General features: G+C 48.5%; 1 protein-coding gene across 1 annotated transcript in view; it reads right to left on the bottom strand.

Moving 5' to 3' along the window:
• The window catches only part of Prmt8 (protein arginine methyltransferase 8), a 91355-nt gene that overhangs the window by 13785 nt on the left and 63733 nt on the right, over positions 1-13837 (bottom strand). Inside the window, exons 5-7 of the mRNA XM_028881532.2 lie at positions 11718-11860; positions 11058-11145; positions 3697-3812 (exon numbers count right to left, since the gene is read on the bottom strand). Of these exons, the coding sequence (XP_028737365.1) occupies positions 3697-3812; positions 11058-11145; positions 11718-11860 (347 nt within the window). The remainder of the gene's footprint in view (positions 1-3696; positions 3813-11057; positions 11146-11717; positions 11861-13837) is intronic.

Raw genomic sequence — 13837 nt, 5'->3', positions numbered from 1 at the left:
CTGTGTGAAAATTGCATTTCACTATCTAGCCTGACTACAGTTGCGTGTCTCTGGCCCTCCAGAAGAAGTGGTTCTTCTCTATTCCCCAGGGTCTTCCAGCAAAGTAGTCCTTCGCAATCTTTCTCACTCTTTGGAGAGCAGTATTTTCTATTTTATAATAATTAGCTGCAGAATTAACTTCTCCTGGAGCAAGCAATTCCAAAAACACAGGAGTTGTAGATTTGTTTGGTTTGGTTTGGTTTTGGTTTTTGAGACAGGGTCTCACATAGGCCAGACTGGTCTCCAACTCACTAAGTAGACGAGGCTGGCTTTGAACCATGATCTCTAGCCTCTGCCTCCCTAGTGCTGGGACCTCAGGTGTGTCCCACCATGCCTGGCAGAGACTTTTGAATCAGTAACTTTACTTTAGACTTCAGAATCCAAAACAGCTGGTCAGCACAGTGAACAGCAGTCCACACATCAGAGAAGACCACTGCTGGTTTAGATCCTGAAGTCCACTTACCCCAAGTGCACTCATATTTCACTATAGCGTCCTGCAAAACCAAGGTCAGGGTATTTTTTCTTTGCCCCAACAACCTGCTCTGGAGTCATTAGCTGTTTCCAGCAATGAGCAACAAACTTGTACTCATGGTTACACAAACATACACCACACACACACACACACACACACCACACACACACACACACACACACAGACACACACACATACACACCACACACACACACACACACACACACACACACACACACACCACACACACACACAGAGTCAGCACAAGCAAACCATCTAGCAGGCATCCCATCTCCAGACAGTCTCTCAGACCATCCATCAACCAAATGTCATCCGTCATGTCTTGTTAGCTGACAGTGTTCCATGGGTCCTGGAGACATTTGCATCTTAATGGGGGCCTCTGAGGAAACAAAAGGCTCCAGGCAGAGGGCAATGAAGCCATGCACTGATGTGACAATAGTAGAGGCAGATGGGTCCCATCTGTGGGAATAGGATCAGACCTGGCTGGGCTTTGGGGAATCAAAGGCCCGGGGCTCAGGTGCATGCCCCAGCCCCCAGCTCAGCCACAGTTATCCCCACTGATGCCCAGGAGCCCAGGCACTATTACTGGAAGGCTTCTTTCTCTCTCATTTGCACCCTTGAGACCTCAAGGAAATTCGTTGCCTTGTCCTCAGACAACCCCAGATAACACAGGGATCCTCAGGGAATGAGCTTCAGAGGAGCTCCTGGCCTCTGCTACCCCCACCTCTCAATAATGTCACAAATAGATGTCTCCAGGCAGAGTCTGGTCAAAACAGAGTCTTAATTATAATAAAGTGTCACACTCGGCAGTGTTAATAGCTATGAAAACAGCAATTAAGTGTGTGAAGAAGGGCAAGTGTTTTCCCAGGAGGCTCAGTGAGATGCTGCAGAGAGAGAGAGAGAGAGAGAGAGAGAGAGAGAGAGAGAGAGAGAGAGAGAGAGAGAGAGGTGGGAGCGAGCACTGGCTCAGAAAATGCTGATAAGAAGAAGGTCACAGTGCAGCAGCAAAGAGGCATCATCGCAGAGGGTCCCTGGTCCCGAGACATCTTCAGATTCTTCTGAGTTTGCAGGAGGAACAGATGCGACACCCATCCCTCCCCAGCCTCCTTCCCCGTCTAGTCTGACTGCTTGGCACACAGATACACCCAGGTGCAACATGGCCAAGGGTCTTGCTGCCGAGGTACCCACCTGGGAAGAGGGAAAAGGAGAAAAAGGGAAAGAGAGGCATGGGGGCTGAGGGTTGGGGAGAGCCTAGCCAACCTGGGAGGCCACCGGCAGGCAACACGTAGGAACACAGTGGCCACATTGCAATGGGACTCTGTCAAAGACACTAAGGTGATCCAGTGCCCAGAACACTACCAGATTTTACCTCTAAGCTAAAGCTGCTTTGTGCGGGCGCCCGATGGCAGCTGTGATGGCTACGTGTTGTTTTGGAAAATTCAATAGTACTCGTTGATGTCTACCTCTTCTAAAATCAATTAATAAATAAATTCATCAATTTATTTGTTTGTTTGTTTTTGGTACTGGGGACTGAACTCTGGCCTAGTATATGCTAGGTAAGTGTTCTACCACTGAACTACTGAACTGAACTCTCCTCTTCTTGCTTTGGCTTCTGAGACAGTTGCCCAAGAGGGTCTCAAATTCTCTATCTTCTCTATCCTTCTCTCTTAGCCTCCTGGAACGCAGAGACTAAAGATCTCAGCCATAAGGCTCAACTCTTCTTCTGAATTTTCAGGGGTGTGCCATGCCCTGAGAGTGAGCTTCTCCCATTTTCCTTGCTCTTGTTCAGAGTCCCAAGAGAGAAAGGCCTCAGGGTTATGGGTTTATAGGAAGATGTGGGCATATTTCCTTGCAATGGCTCCTGCCAGTACCAGAGAACTGATGAGCGGTAAGTACTGTGAGCCTGAGGATGAGAAGCCAAGACTCAGATCTGAAGCTAAACCTCTCAGGCAGGATGCTGCGAAGTGGGGGGGGGTCATCAGGTGGTGCAACAGGGATGATCAGGAACAAGGGCAGCAGTGGATCCTATGTCCAAAAAAGAGGGGGAGTTCTTTGTATGGGCAAACAGCAGCCATTCAGAAACTTCCCCTCAACTTTGGAGGCCATGAATTGGTCCTTACTTCTGCTGGAAAGGTTGCAAGCCACCAGTCCCAGATACCCAGAAAACAAGGGAGGCCCAGGGGCCCAGAGCAGACAAGGATGCCCCAGTAGAATGAGAGAGACAGGTAGGATGATGAGGCTTACATAGAAGCCATGGGTTTATACCCGAAAATGAACTTGCGTCCTGTGAAGTGGATGTCTTTCAACCTCAAAGACTAGAGATAGTCACACGTCAGTCGCATCTGTTTCAGATCATACATTAGCACATAGGAGTGTTAAAACTTAGAAGGGGACTGAAAAGATTCATCTGGCCTTGAACAGTGGCGGCTCCTGGGAGGAGTTGGGGTGGGCAAAGTGGTGGGGGTGGGGTTCAAATGCTTATTGTTACGCTTCGTAATTAGGCATGTTTAGATATTTAATAATAAGAGTGAATCCAGCTAGTTGTGCACACTGAAGAAACCCTGACAAAGGATTTCAGGGCATGGACCAAGGAGAAAGCTCCAGGATGGGCTGGAGGCTCTGTGTGTGCAAACCTGATGTGTGCTTAGAGTGGCAGTCTCAGGAGGTCTGAGAGGTCCTCCCCAAGATGGACACTCAGCCCTGAATTGCCCTGCTACCCTAAGTCTCCATATTCCTCCTGCCTCCCAGCAGTGTGGTCTCTGATGCTCTCCTCCTCACTCGCACCACCAAGGACCACCCCACCCCCCACCCCCCAACTCCCCAACCTCCCACCTTCCCACCCCTCCACTCCCTACCTCCCCACCCCTCCACCCCCCCACACACACACTTTGGACCCGCTCCCAGCAGTCTCTGATGCTCTCCTCCTCACTCACACCACCAAGGGCCCCGCTTGGGGCCCCGCTCCCAGCTGTGCCACTCTGGAGTCGTCGTCAGCTGCTCTGCTTAGCAAGAACACCAGCTTTTGACTTGTCACCAGGCTCTGACCAAAGTGGCCTTGGTGCCCTCAGTGGGGAGCCCTGCAGGAATTGCTATGACCCCGCTTTCCTGAGTGGCACCGCTGGGTCCTTAGCATACCCAGTCCCAACCCAGACGAATCTCCAGACCTTTATTAAACAGGCATTGGTCACCACTTGCTTTGGGTCCACGATGTCCACCAGGGGCTCCTTCATGGCAACATCCCGGATACAGGTCATGTCAAAGCCATAGACGTTCTCCCACCCTGAGGAGACAGAGTGCGACATGAGGACAGGCAGCAGGACCCCCCAAGCTCACCCAAGCTCCTGGGTGCTGCTACAGCACAGCCTTTCTGAGACAAGGGAGCAAGGTGAAGCCTCTGCTCCCTTCAGTCAGAACACTGGAAGCGTCACTGGCCTGCAAGGGCAGCCTTGCAGTGAAGCAGCTGTTCATTCGCTGGCCTGCAAGGGCAGCCTTGCAGCGAAGCAGCTGCTCATTCACTGGCCTGCAAGGGCAGCCTTGCAGCGAAGCAGCTGCTCATTCACTGGCCTGCAAGGACAGCCTTGCAGCGAAGCAGCTGCTCATTCACACTGCCACTCCTGCCTCTAGAAAAGGCAAGCCCCATTCTGTCACGTCAGCCAGGGCTCAGAGAGGCTGTGAAACTGCTGGAAGGTCACACATCTAGAAGGCAACAAGGCTAAGGTCCTTCCTTACACACAGGACCGGTGACTTCCGGCATGTGCCTGCTGTCTCCGCTCCAGGCTATTTACTTTCCTGTTTCTGAGCCTTTGCTCAAGATTCCTGTCCCCTAAGGGCCCATCTGAACCTTCGAGGCAGCTGAGAGAAACCAGGGCTCATAAATGACACAGACTCAGGTTTGAGTCTGGCACCATAGCTTACTCTGAGGGCACTGGGCAGACTCCCTCCCTGACCTCTCAGAATCCCAGCTTGCTCAGGAGGTGGGTGCAGGAGGGTGCTCACCTTACTCCCATGCCATCAATCTGAAAAGCACTCACTGAGGGATCACCCCATAAGAAATCACCCTATGTGGGGAGGGGGCAACCGTTCTTATGGGGCTCTGGGCCTCATGGACTACTCATGAAACGCTTTGGGAAGGAAGAAGAATTAGCGTGTAGGAGCTGGTGAGTTTGAGTCTGATGGCCTAAGACCATCAGGGATGGTGCTAATTGGCATTAGTGATTAGTCACCTTTGCCTAATATACCCAACAACTCCTTGAGGGTGCCTCCAAGCTACAGATGAGAAAATTGGCCCTGATAAGTTGGCATCTGGCTCACACACAAACCCTGACCCAAAGTCACACACCAGCCCAGGGATACCAACGTGGAGCTAGGAAAAGAGCCAAGTTGACCCCTGGCCTCCAGTTGTGTCCCAGTGTAACACCAGCCAGGCATACAAAGTTCTTCCTGCCAAAAAGAGGGCTTGGGCCAGGGCTCTGGTCCCTGAGAAGCAGGATCTCATCTGTTTATTCTGAAGGGTTTCGAAATGCTTTGAAGTAAAGATGCTTTGGTCTGAACTCTTATTAAATGTAAATTTTCTTTTAGTGTTCATCACACACAGGGTGCCTTGGGGAACGCAGGTCCCTGTGTGTGTTGAAGAGAGTGGGAGTGGAAGAGGGAGGTGTGAATGGCCAGTCAAGGAACTGCTGTTCTTTTCTAAGGTACATAAAGATCTCTGGGGTGGGGAGAAGCAGACAGAAGGAACAATCATTTCCCAGAGGGTGAGTGTCGGTGAGTTCCTGCTTGCAGAGACGATGCCAGTCATGGCCCATTCAATTACAGGAGGCCGGTGCCAAACTCCTGGTTGAAACTGCCATTGTGGGGGCTGGGAAGTAGCTCTTCTGGTGGAGTGCTCGCCTGGCGTGCCCTGGGTCCATCCCCAGCACTGGGTAAGTGTGGTGGTCCATGCCTCTGATCCTGGCACTCAGATGTGGAGGTGAGAAAACCAAGAGTTCAAGGTCAGCCTTGGCTATATAATGAGTTCTAAGCCAGCCTGACTACATGAGACTCTGTCTCCAAGATAGATAGATAGATAGATAGATAGATAGATAGATAGATAGATGATAGATAGATTGATTGATAATAGATAGATAGATAGATAGATAGATAGATAGATAGATGATTGATAGATAGATAGATAGATAGATAGATAGATAGATAGATAGATAATAGATAGATAGATAGGCCACGTTATAGGATCTGGCTGCTATCCACTCCCTTCCCAGATGACACATATGTACTGAGTCACATTGCCTTGGGTTTAAACCCCTCCATGAAGAAACCTGTCACTGTGCACCCATTCCTTCAGTCCCTGTACCCTTTCCCTCTAGAAAAAGCTCTATGCAAGTGTCCAACAAAATCCTCAGAGATGGCATGTGTGATGGTTGACAGCCTGGGTGTTTGGGATTCACATCTGAGCTCTTCCATTTCTTTGTTGTGTAACTTTATGTAAGCATGAGTTTCTCCAAGCCTCCGTGTCTTTTTCTTTAAAATGGAGCTGTTGGTGATAATGTGGCTATTCTCCAGGGCCCTTATGAGCATTGAAAGGACATTATATGCAAAGTGCCTGAGACAGTGCCAGGTGCTAAGAAAGACCTTGGCATATGGCAGTCATCATTATGTGGTTTGAGCGCCAAGCTGAGCGGCCCTGTGCAGACCAAGCCTCTTCTCCAATCTTATTTGTAAAAGGAAGGGTTTGGCTCAGTGTTGATGTGTTCTAGAATGCTTTTTAAAGTGCAGCTCCCGGGCTCTGACCAGACCTACTGGACTAGAATCTCTAGATGGGAGACTCAGGAAGCTGGACTTCCACAAACATGGTCATTCCACCCAGAGTTGGCAAACTTTCATGTTGCTTGATCTTCTGAGGTATTTTTCAGGTCCTGAGTCATGAACTTAAAGTCTCATAGCATTGGCGAACCCCTTTCCAACTACTGGGGGCCCTTCCATGTCCTCGGCACCCACAGCATCCGACACAGCACAGGCCCGAGGCTGGTTCTTTTCAAGCTGAAGGTATTCACAAATGAAATGTTCTTTCTTTGCAAATGTCTCATCCTCTAGGTACCTTTACTGGGGCTAATTGATGTCTTATGTCCACAGCTAGACTGTCCCACTCCAGCTCTCCAGGGACAAAGCATCCAGACCCTTCAAAAACGCATTTTCTTGGTTCTGCTGACGTTTGTTTGCCACTAGGCCGTCTTGGTGGAAGTGAAGCAGAAAGGGGAGGCTGTGGATCAGGTGTTAATTGTCTATTGAGAGGCCATATTGTCTGTTGAAGGACTGCCACTACTCATGTAAGTGACATCGGAGGCCCTGAACATCTCTTGTTGATAGATTAACATTAATTCTGAAACAGACCTTGATACGTCACAGTAAAGGTTATTAAGGCGACCTCCAAGCCCACGACTGCAGGTCCATTCGACTGAAGCCCCTGCTGCAAAACCCTGTCGGAGGAAAAAGCCTCTTTTCTGGGTATGACTATCCTTCGTCTCCTGTGTTGGTTTAACACACCGTGCCCAGGAGCAGCGAAGAGTCACAAGACACCGGAAAGGGCACACATATGACCTGTTATCCAAAGAGAAAGAGAAGGGCAGACACAGCTGTAGCTCAGATGGTAGAACTGCTCCACAGAGACTGTAACGTCACTATAACAAACACATTAAGAAATCCAGTGGGGAAGGTAAAGGATGCGCAACAGATGGGTAGAAGAGGGAAACCGTGTCTTCAAAGGCCAATGAAATTCTTCAAACCAGAATCACGCTATCAGAGAGGAAGAATTCTTGTAATCAGCTTGTTAGTGGAATGCGTGAACACATTGAGGAAATGATCAATAAACCCAAAACTAGTTCAATAAAAATAACTCAAAATTAAATACAATGAGAAAAAAAACATCCAACATCTATAGTGTAATATCAAATACATTTTTAATGAAACTCCCTGAAGATGAGGAAGATCAGACAGAGAAAAATACATACTTGTATGGATGATGGCTAAGTTTTTTCTAGGTTAATGAGGTAATCAACCTACAGATCCAAGCATTGTATATAACCCCAATCAGGATGCATACAAGGAAAACACACCCAAGTAAATCAAAGTAAAACTTGAGAGAGAGAGAGAGAGAGAGAGAGAGAGAGAGAGAGAGAGAGAGAGAGATCCAGAGAGACACATATAAGAAAGACATATGCACGAGGAGATCCTGTCTCAGAAGCAGCCAAAGAAACAGAAACACAAATTCTTGGAAACGAACAGAATACATATTGGAAAGTACAGCAGCTGCCCTCCTCTTTCTCTGGCCTGAAAGATCTGAGTTTCTCTGTGAGGGCTGACAGCCAGAGCTACTGTCTCAGAATGCCTCCAGAGGAAGACCGGGTACCTCAAGGCCCCACTTACAGTCTCGCTGTGCAGAATGGAAGGTGTTTATAATGTCCTCATGTGTTTTAGGCTGCCAGTAGCAAAGTGAACGATGGGGAAAAGTCCCCACATAAAAAACGTATAGGTCCAAGAGCAGAGTAGAGAGTAGAAAAGCCAGACGGACCCCAGCACTCCAAGAGATAGAGTCTGCAACTCTCCAGCCACAGTGCAGCTACCTCCACACCGGGTCTTCTTTCTGCTCCCCTCCTCTTGACCCCCAGATAGCTGGAGATTCTAGTGCTGGGTGACTTGTGGCGGGGATGAACTGGAATGGATGACCCAACTTTGAGATTCCATAAGCCTTCTCTGCAGTAGGGGACTATTTTTTGTTTGTTTGTTTGTTTTTGTTTTTGTTTTGTTTTGTTTTACTGATTGCTCCTCTTTCAGATTCAAACACACCTTGCATGTTCCTCTGATGTGTTATTCCCCACTTTGTTCAAGAAGACACACACACCCTGAGCCAGGGAAGGTCAAGCACCTGGTTCTTTCTGCCAGGTTCCCTTTAGCTGGTCAATAGAGTGAGGGCAGGGCCTGTGTTTTGTTGTATGCTCATGGCTGAGAAGGGGAGGGAGCAGAGACAGGAAGAGAGGGGAAGGGGGACCAGGAGAGGGGATGGGAAGGGAAGCCTTCAACCTCAACAGTTTATTTTCTGTAGGGTGGGACAAGCCCCACATTCACATTGTTCCCGTGCTTCTTGGACCAATTGAAATTTGTCTGTGACTGTCCCCTTGGCAACCAGCAACCAAAAGCTGTTGTGCAAACGCATTTCTCTAAAGGGACCTGTTTCCTTTAGCTAAAAAATGTGTGTTTAAAAGAAAAACATTGAAGTAGAAAACTTAACTCTATCCTAAATGAAATATAAATGTTAGAATCTTGTTCTTTGGGAATTTAGGGGTTTTGATGTTGCTTTTTTTTTTTTTTTTTTTTTGTGGTGCCGGCAGTTGAAGCTAAGTAAGTACCACAGAACTATAGTGTGAGCCTTTTTTAAAAAGATACCCCAAGGTAAACACTTTAAAAACGGGGCCTGACCTTTGGTTTTGTTCAGTTTTCGTTTGTTTGGCTGTTAATTTGTTTTTCTCCTTTCTGGAGCTGTAAAGGCAGTCATAGGAACTGTGAGGATAAATGACATGTTCTCCAGTTCTGGGCTGGCCCCTAACTAGCAGCCTCTGTCCCTTCCCCTGGTAGGTTCAGAATGGCCAATTCATTGCAATGTGCCTGCTCCAAGGGCTCCCTACAGGTTCCGGGGAGGGAAGAGGGGAGGAGGTGAGTTTGTTCTGGAAACTAGAAGGCCGCTCCATAAAGAGCTTTCCTAGAGCTCAATAAATATTTAAGTAGATGTGAGTGAAGAATGTGTTTGAATGTTCTCTCCACACGCTGTTCAGAACAATTACTCCTCACAAGCCCCCAAATGCTGTTCCAGGATGATCTGAATTCTATTTAAACACACGCTTGACTACTGTTCGCCACTCAGTGGCTTCTTTAGTTTTTGATGGGGAGATGCAAGGCCCATATTCCAAGCCACCAGAGGCCAGCAGGCTTGGCAGAGCCTGGAGCCGAACAAGATGCTGGCTTACTCCTTCAAAGGATAGGCCTGGACTATTCCTACACACACCACAAACTGTGGTGTTCTTTGGCATATATCATCTGATTTAGTCCTTGCAAATCACTGGGATTGAGAGCATCACCTCTCACCGGGGCTCAAAGTCAGGTAACCCACTCAAGGTTACTCAGTCAGTAAATGGCAAAGCCCTCATTTAAAATGCTACGGTTGGCAGGTGTCAAAGCATTCACCCCAGTCACCTCACATGTGACTTTCACTCAGAGGCCTCTGTCCTCCTTTCCTGGGGTCAAATATTAGCAATGACAGTGACCTGGCAGGTTTCCAAGGCATGGAGCTTCAAGTCACTCCTTCATTTCCCCTTCTCAAGTTTGACTCTGAGCCTCACCCTGTGACCTTCAGCTTCCAGAAGGGTGTGTGAGCCTCACAGCCACCTTCCCAAGCAGGTGTCTGCAGCCCATGGACGTGAACCTGGACGGACTGACTGCTGTGCAACTTAGAGCTCCTGCCTCTTGCTTCTGGTTTGAATGCTGGCATGTCAATCATTTAAAGGGCTCTTTGCTCCATTGCCATGTGCCGTTCCAAGTGACATGGCCATGTCTCACCTGACAGAAGTACACTGGGTACCATTCCACCAAACACCAGGCCCATGTCACTAAGAAATAAAACTTTTAAAATGAAATAGAATAAAATGGTTCTCTAGAACCAGATAAAATACTGGCAAAGGTTTTGTTTGTTTATTTTGTTTTGAGACTGAGCCTTATTCTGTAGCCCAGGCTGGTGTTGAACTCAAGATAATCCGCCCCCCAGCATCTCAGCCTCCCAAATGCGGGAATTAGCTACCACATCTGTTTCTTTTGTTTAGAGTGGTGTAGAGAGAGAAAAATATGGGGTCTTGCTGTATAGCCCAGGCTAGCTTCAAAGTTATGATCTTCCTACCTCCGCCTCCTGAGTGCTGGGCTGTAGGAATGTACCACCATGTGGAGCCCTTTTGCCTGAGAGAAGACACTGTTCTAACTTGTAAGACATTATGGATACCTATTTACCTATGAGCCTCTGCCCCGCCCCACACACCAGCACACTATCTGATTGATTGAGATTCTCTCCCCACCTCACTGCATGTATCCTTAAAGGAACCTCAGAGAAGAATCCCTATTTTACCGAGTGTGACGCAGAGTCACGGTGATTTTGGCCAGTTTAGAGGCAAGGGGGCAAGTTCCGAGGCGGTTGGCTTGGTGAGAGACCTGCCACCCCCGGCCACCTGCCCAGATGCTCTCTGCACAACCACAACTCCTCCTGCCCGGGGCCACACTCTGTTCTCCCTTCCCAGATGTTACCGTCTGCCAGCCACATTGTTCATCTATATTCTGTAGACCTCCCACCCTTGGGAATAGTGAGAAAGGCTCCATAGAAGAAACCAGAAGGGTCACAGGTAAACTCTCCCAGGACATCAACCCGACCACCCTGAAGTTTCTCTCACCCCCAGCAGACAACCGAAGCTCAACAAGGAACCGTACGGTGACTTACAGTGGATTTTGAAGTCCTTGTACTGTCTGTCTTCAATTGCTACCACGTATAAAGCTGCCCGGTCTGGAAACATAAGCCCTCCAGGTTTCTGTTGATGAATTGTGGGGAAATGGGTCTCGTAATCTATTCACCTGACAAAGACATCACATTTTGAACTGCACATAGAGTCACCAGACAAGCACCCCCTTGCCAGCATCTCTGACTCAGTGGACTGACAGCTTGGCTGGACATGGCAGTAACACTGTTTATTTGGAGCAGGGGGAATCTGAGGAGCCCAGGCAGAGCTGCCAGGACAAGTGAAACGTAGAAGGTAAATCAAGGAGGGACGGAGCGCCAGCCCGTGGCTCGGCGAAGCCATGGCAAACAGGACCCCTGGCTCTTCGGCAGTCTTAACAAGAGGAAATGGGTTTCTGCTCTAGCCAGAGTGGACCAAGTTAGACCTACTATGGTTACGCATTCTGACAGCTGAGCGTGTTGGACCAGGGTTGACTCATCACTTGTTGCCCTGAAGCAGTGGTGCTTCAAAGAGAGGGCCTCGAGAGAGTCATCTTGTAGCCCATGTCTCTCTGAAATTCTCATATTTCTCCCAGGCAGGAGGCTATGGGAAGTGTGGCAAGACAGCCACCAGGGCAGTGCGGGGACAGCATGCGGACCACTTACCAGCCACTTGTCCCTGGCAAAGATCACCGTGTTGAGCATGGACTCATAGAACAGACAGTAGCCCATCCACTCGCTGATGATGATGTCCACTTTGTCCACAGGCAGCTCCACCTCCTCCACTTTACCCTTAAATATGGTAATGACTAGAAGACAAGAACCCAAGCCATGCTGTGCGAGGACCCCTGGGCACCCTGGGCTCCTTGCTGCAGGGCTGCTGAGTCTCGAGTCCCATTCTCAGCCTGCTTTTAGGGTGTGACTTACCTCATCCTTCATCAGAGGAACTTACTTAGTCACTGAAAATGCTAAGATCGTTGAAGCTACTTGAGTGTGTCCTTTAATCAAAGGTACTGGACAATTACTATGCACCTGACTCTGTGCTAAGCCTGGAAAACATACCACGTCATGCAATCTGCCTTAAGAACTAAGCACATTATTATTAGCAACCTCTTCTCTTACAGCTAGGGAAACTGAGGTCTCAAGGTGAGATGATGGCAGTAGAAACAGAGTCCAAGTCTGATAGAATGGCACTGTAACACTCCTACTGTGCGCTCTCTGCTCCGTGCGAGTTTACCATGACAACGCAGGCCCAAACTGAGCAAAGGACACTGCACATATTACTCTTGCATCTGAGCACAGCCAAGGCCCTGTACTCAGTGGGTGCCCATCTAGTGTCTGTGAAGGAGGCAAATTGGTGTTTTGACAAGACCAATGGACTCAGCAGACAGAGAAACCTGGGGTTAAATGCTGGGTCTTCTAATTGGCTGTCTGATTTTACACACATCACTTGGCCATGCAATTCCCATCCAATTCCCCAAAGAACACCAGAAAGCATGAGGTCTCTGTTGGGGCTGGTTGTATTAAGGAAATGAAACAACACCTAGGAAGTGCCAGGTCTGTAGCTGAGGCTCAACAGAAGTCATGGCAGGTACATTCCTTCTTTAGCAATGTATGGAGAAGAGAAAGGGGTAAAGCCCCCGTGAGAAGTGACTTCCCATCCCACTGCAGCAGGAGAATGATCTTAGTAGAGTTTTTGATCAGTTGACCCAGAAGGACACATAATTTTTGTATTCTTTGATGCACAGATGGAGAAGAAAAGGGAACCTTAGGGTCTGCTGTCACACTGGAAGAGTGTTGTGTCAATTGCCTGGTCCCTTCTTAACATCTCTGCTGCAAGGCCACACACTGTCATGCCCTGAAACCCTCCTTCTGTGACAGTTCCTGGAAAAATCATGCTAACAAAACCGAACAGAAGCCCAGACCTCAGAGTCACAAACCAAATAAATTATGTCTGTCTTGAATCCAAGGCAATTAATTTGGACTGGAGGCTTCTCTGGAGCCAAGGACCCAGAGGCCGGGGCCTTTGTCTCGTGACTTCACAGTTAAGGGCACCAGCAGCAGCTCCTCATGGCAGCTCCCTCTCCACTTCCTGGTTAATCAAGGCTTAATCAAGTTTTATAAGGTGTCAGACACTGCTCACATCCACCCACCCTCACCACCCACCATGGAGGCCTGTGTGCCCTTCCTGCTCACCACTGGTGGCCCCTCCCCCCAAGAAGGAAGAGCAAAGTAAGGCCAGACTTCTCCAAAAATTTTGCAACAAGTGGGAGAGGCAAGTGTTAAGCCTGTGGGGTTTTTTTGGGGGGAGGGAGACCCGAGACCATGAAGAAAGAATTCAACTAAGAGGATGGCCCCATAGCACACCCTGAGAATTCACAAGGGGACAAAGTCAAGGACTTTGGAAAGTGTCCACATAGTCCCTAATTCATTCCTCATTCTGAAAAAGAGGCAACCAGCATACTCATGCCCTTCTGCCTAACTAACAGCCTGCAAAGCTTGGCTTGTTTTATTTTTATCAACAGCTTGACACTGTCTAATAGCCTCTCTTTTTGTATTTTCTTTGCACATCTAATGTTTATATGCAGCTGTACAGCTTTGGGTCATTTTGTCTTCTTGTAATATGGCATGGCCTCCATTTGGCCCTGAATAAGACTCCCTTCTGCCTCTGGGATCCCATAGCCCCACTCTGGGTGCTTAATGCAAGGCTCCAGCTAGGATGACCTCAGAGATACTTCGAGAAGGAAACTACTTAAGGAAGAAGAAAGGGTTTATTTTTGGCTCAC

The sequence above is a fragment of the Peromyscus leucopus genome, chromosome 3, assembly GCF_004664715.2.
Source record: "Peromyscus leucopus breed LL Stock chromosome 3, UCI_PerLeu_2.1, whole genome shotgun sequence".
NCBI lineage: Eukaryota > Metazoa > Chordata > Mammalia > Rodentia > Cricetidae > Peromyscus > Peromyscus leucopus.
Note: the sequence above shows the minus strand (reverse complement) of the source record. Positions and strands in the feature narration are given on the sequence as shown.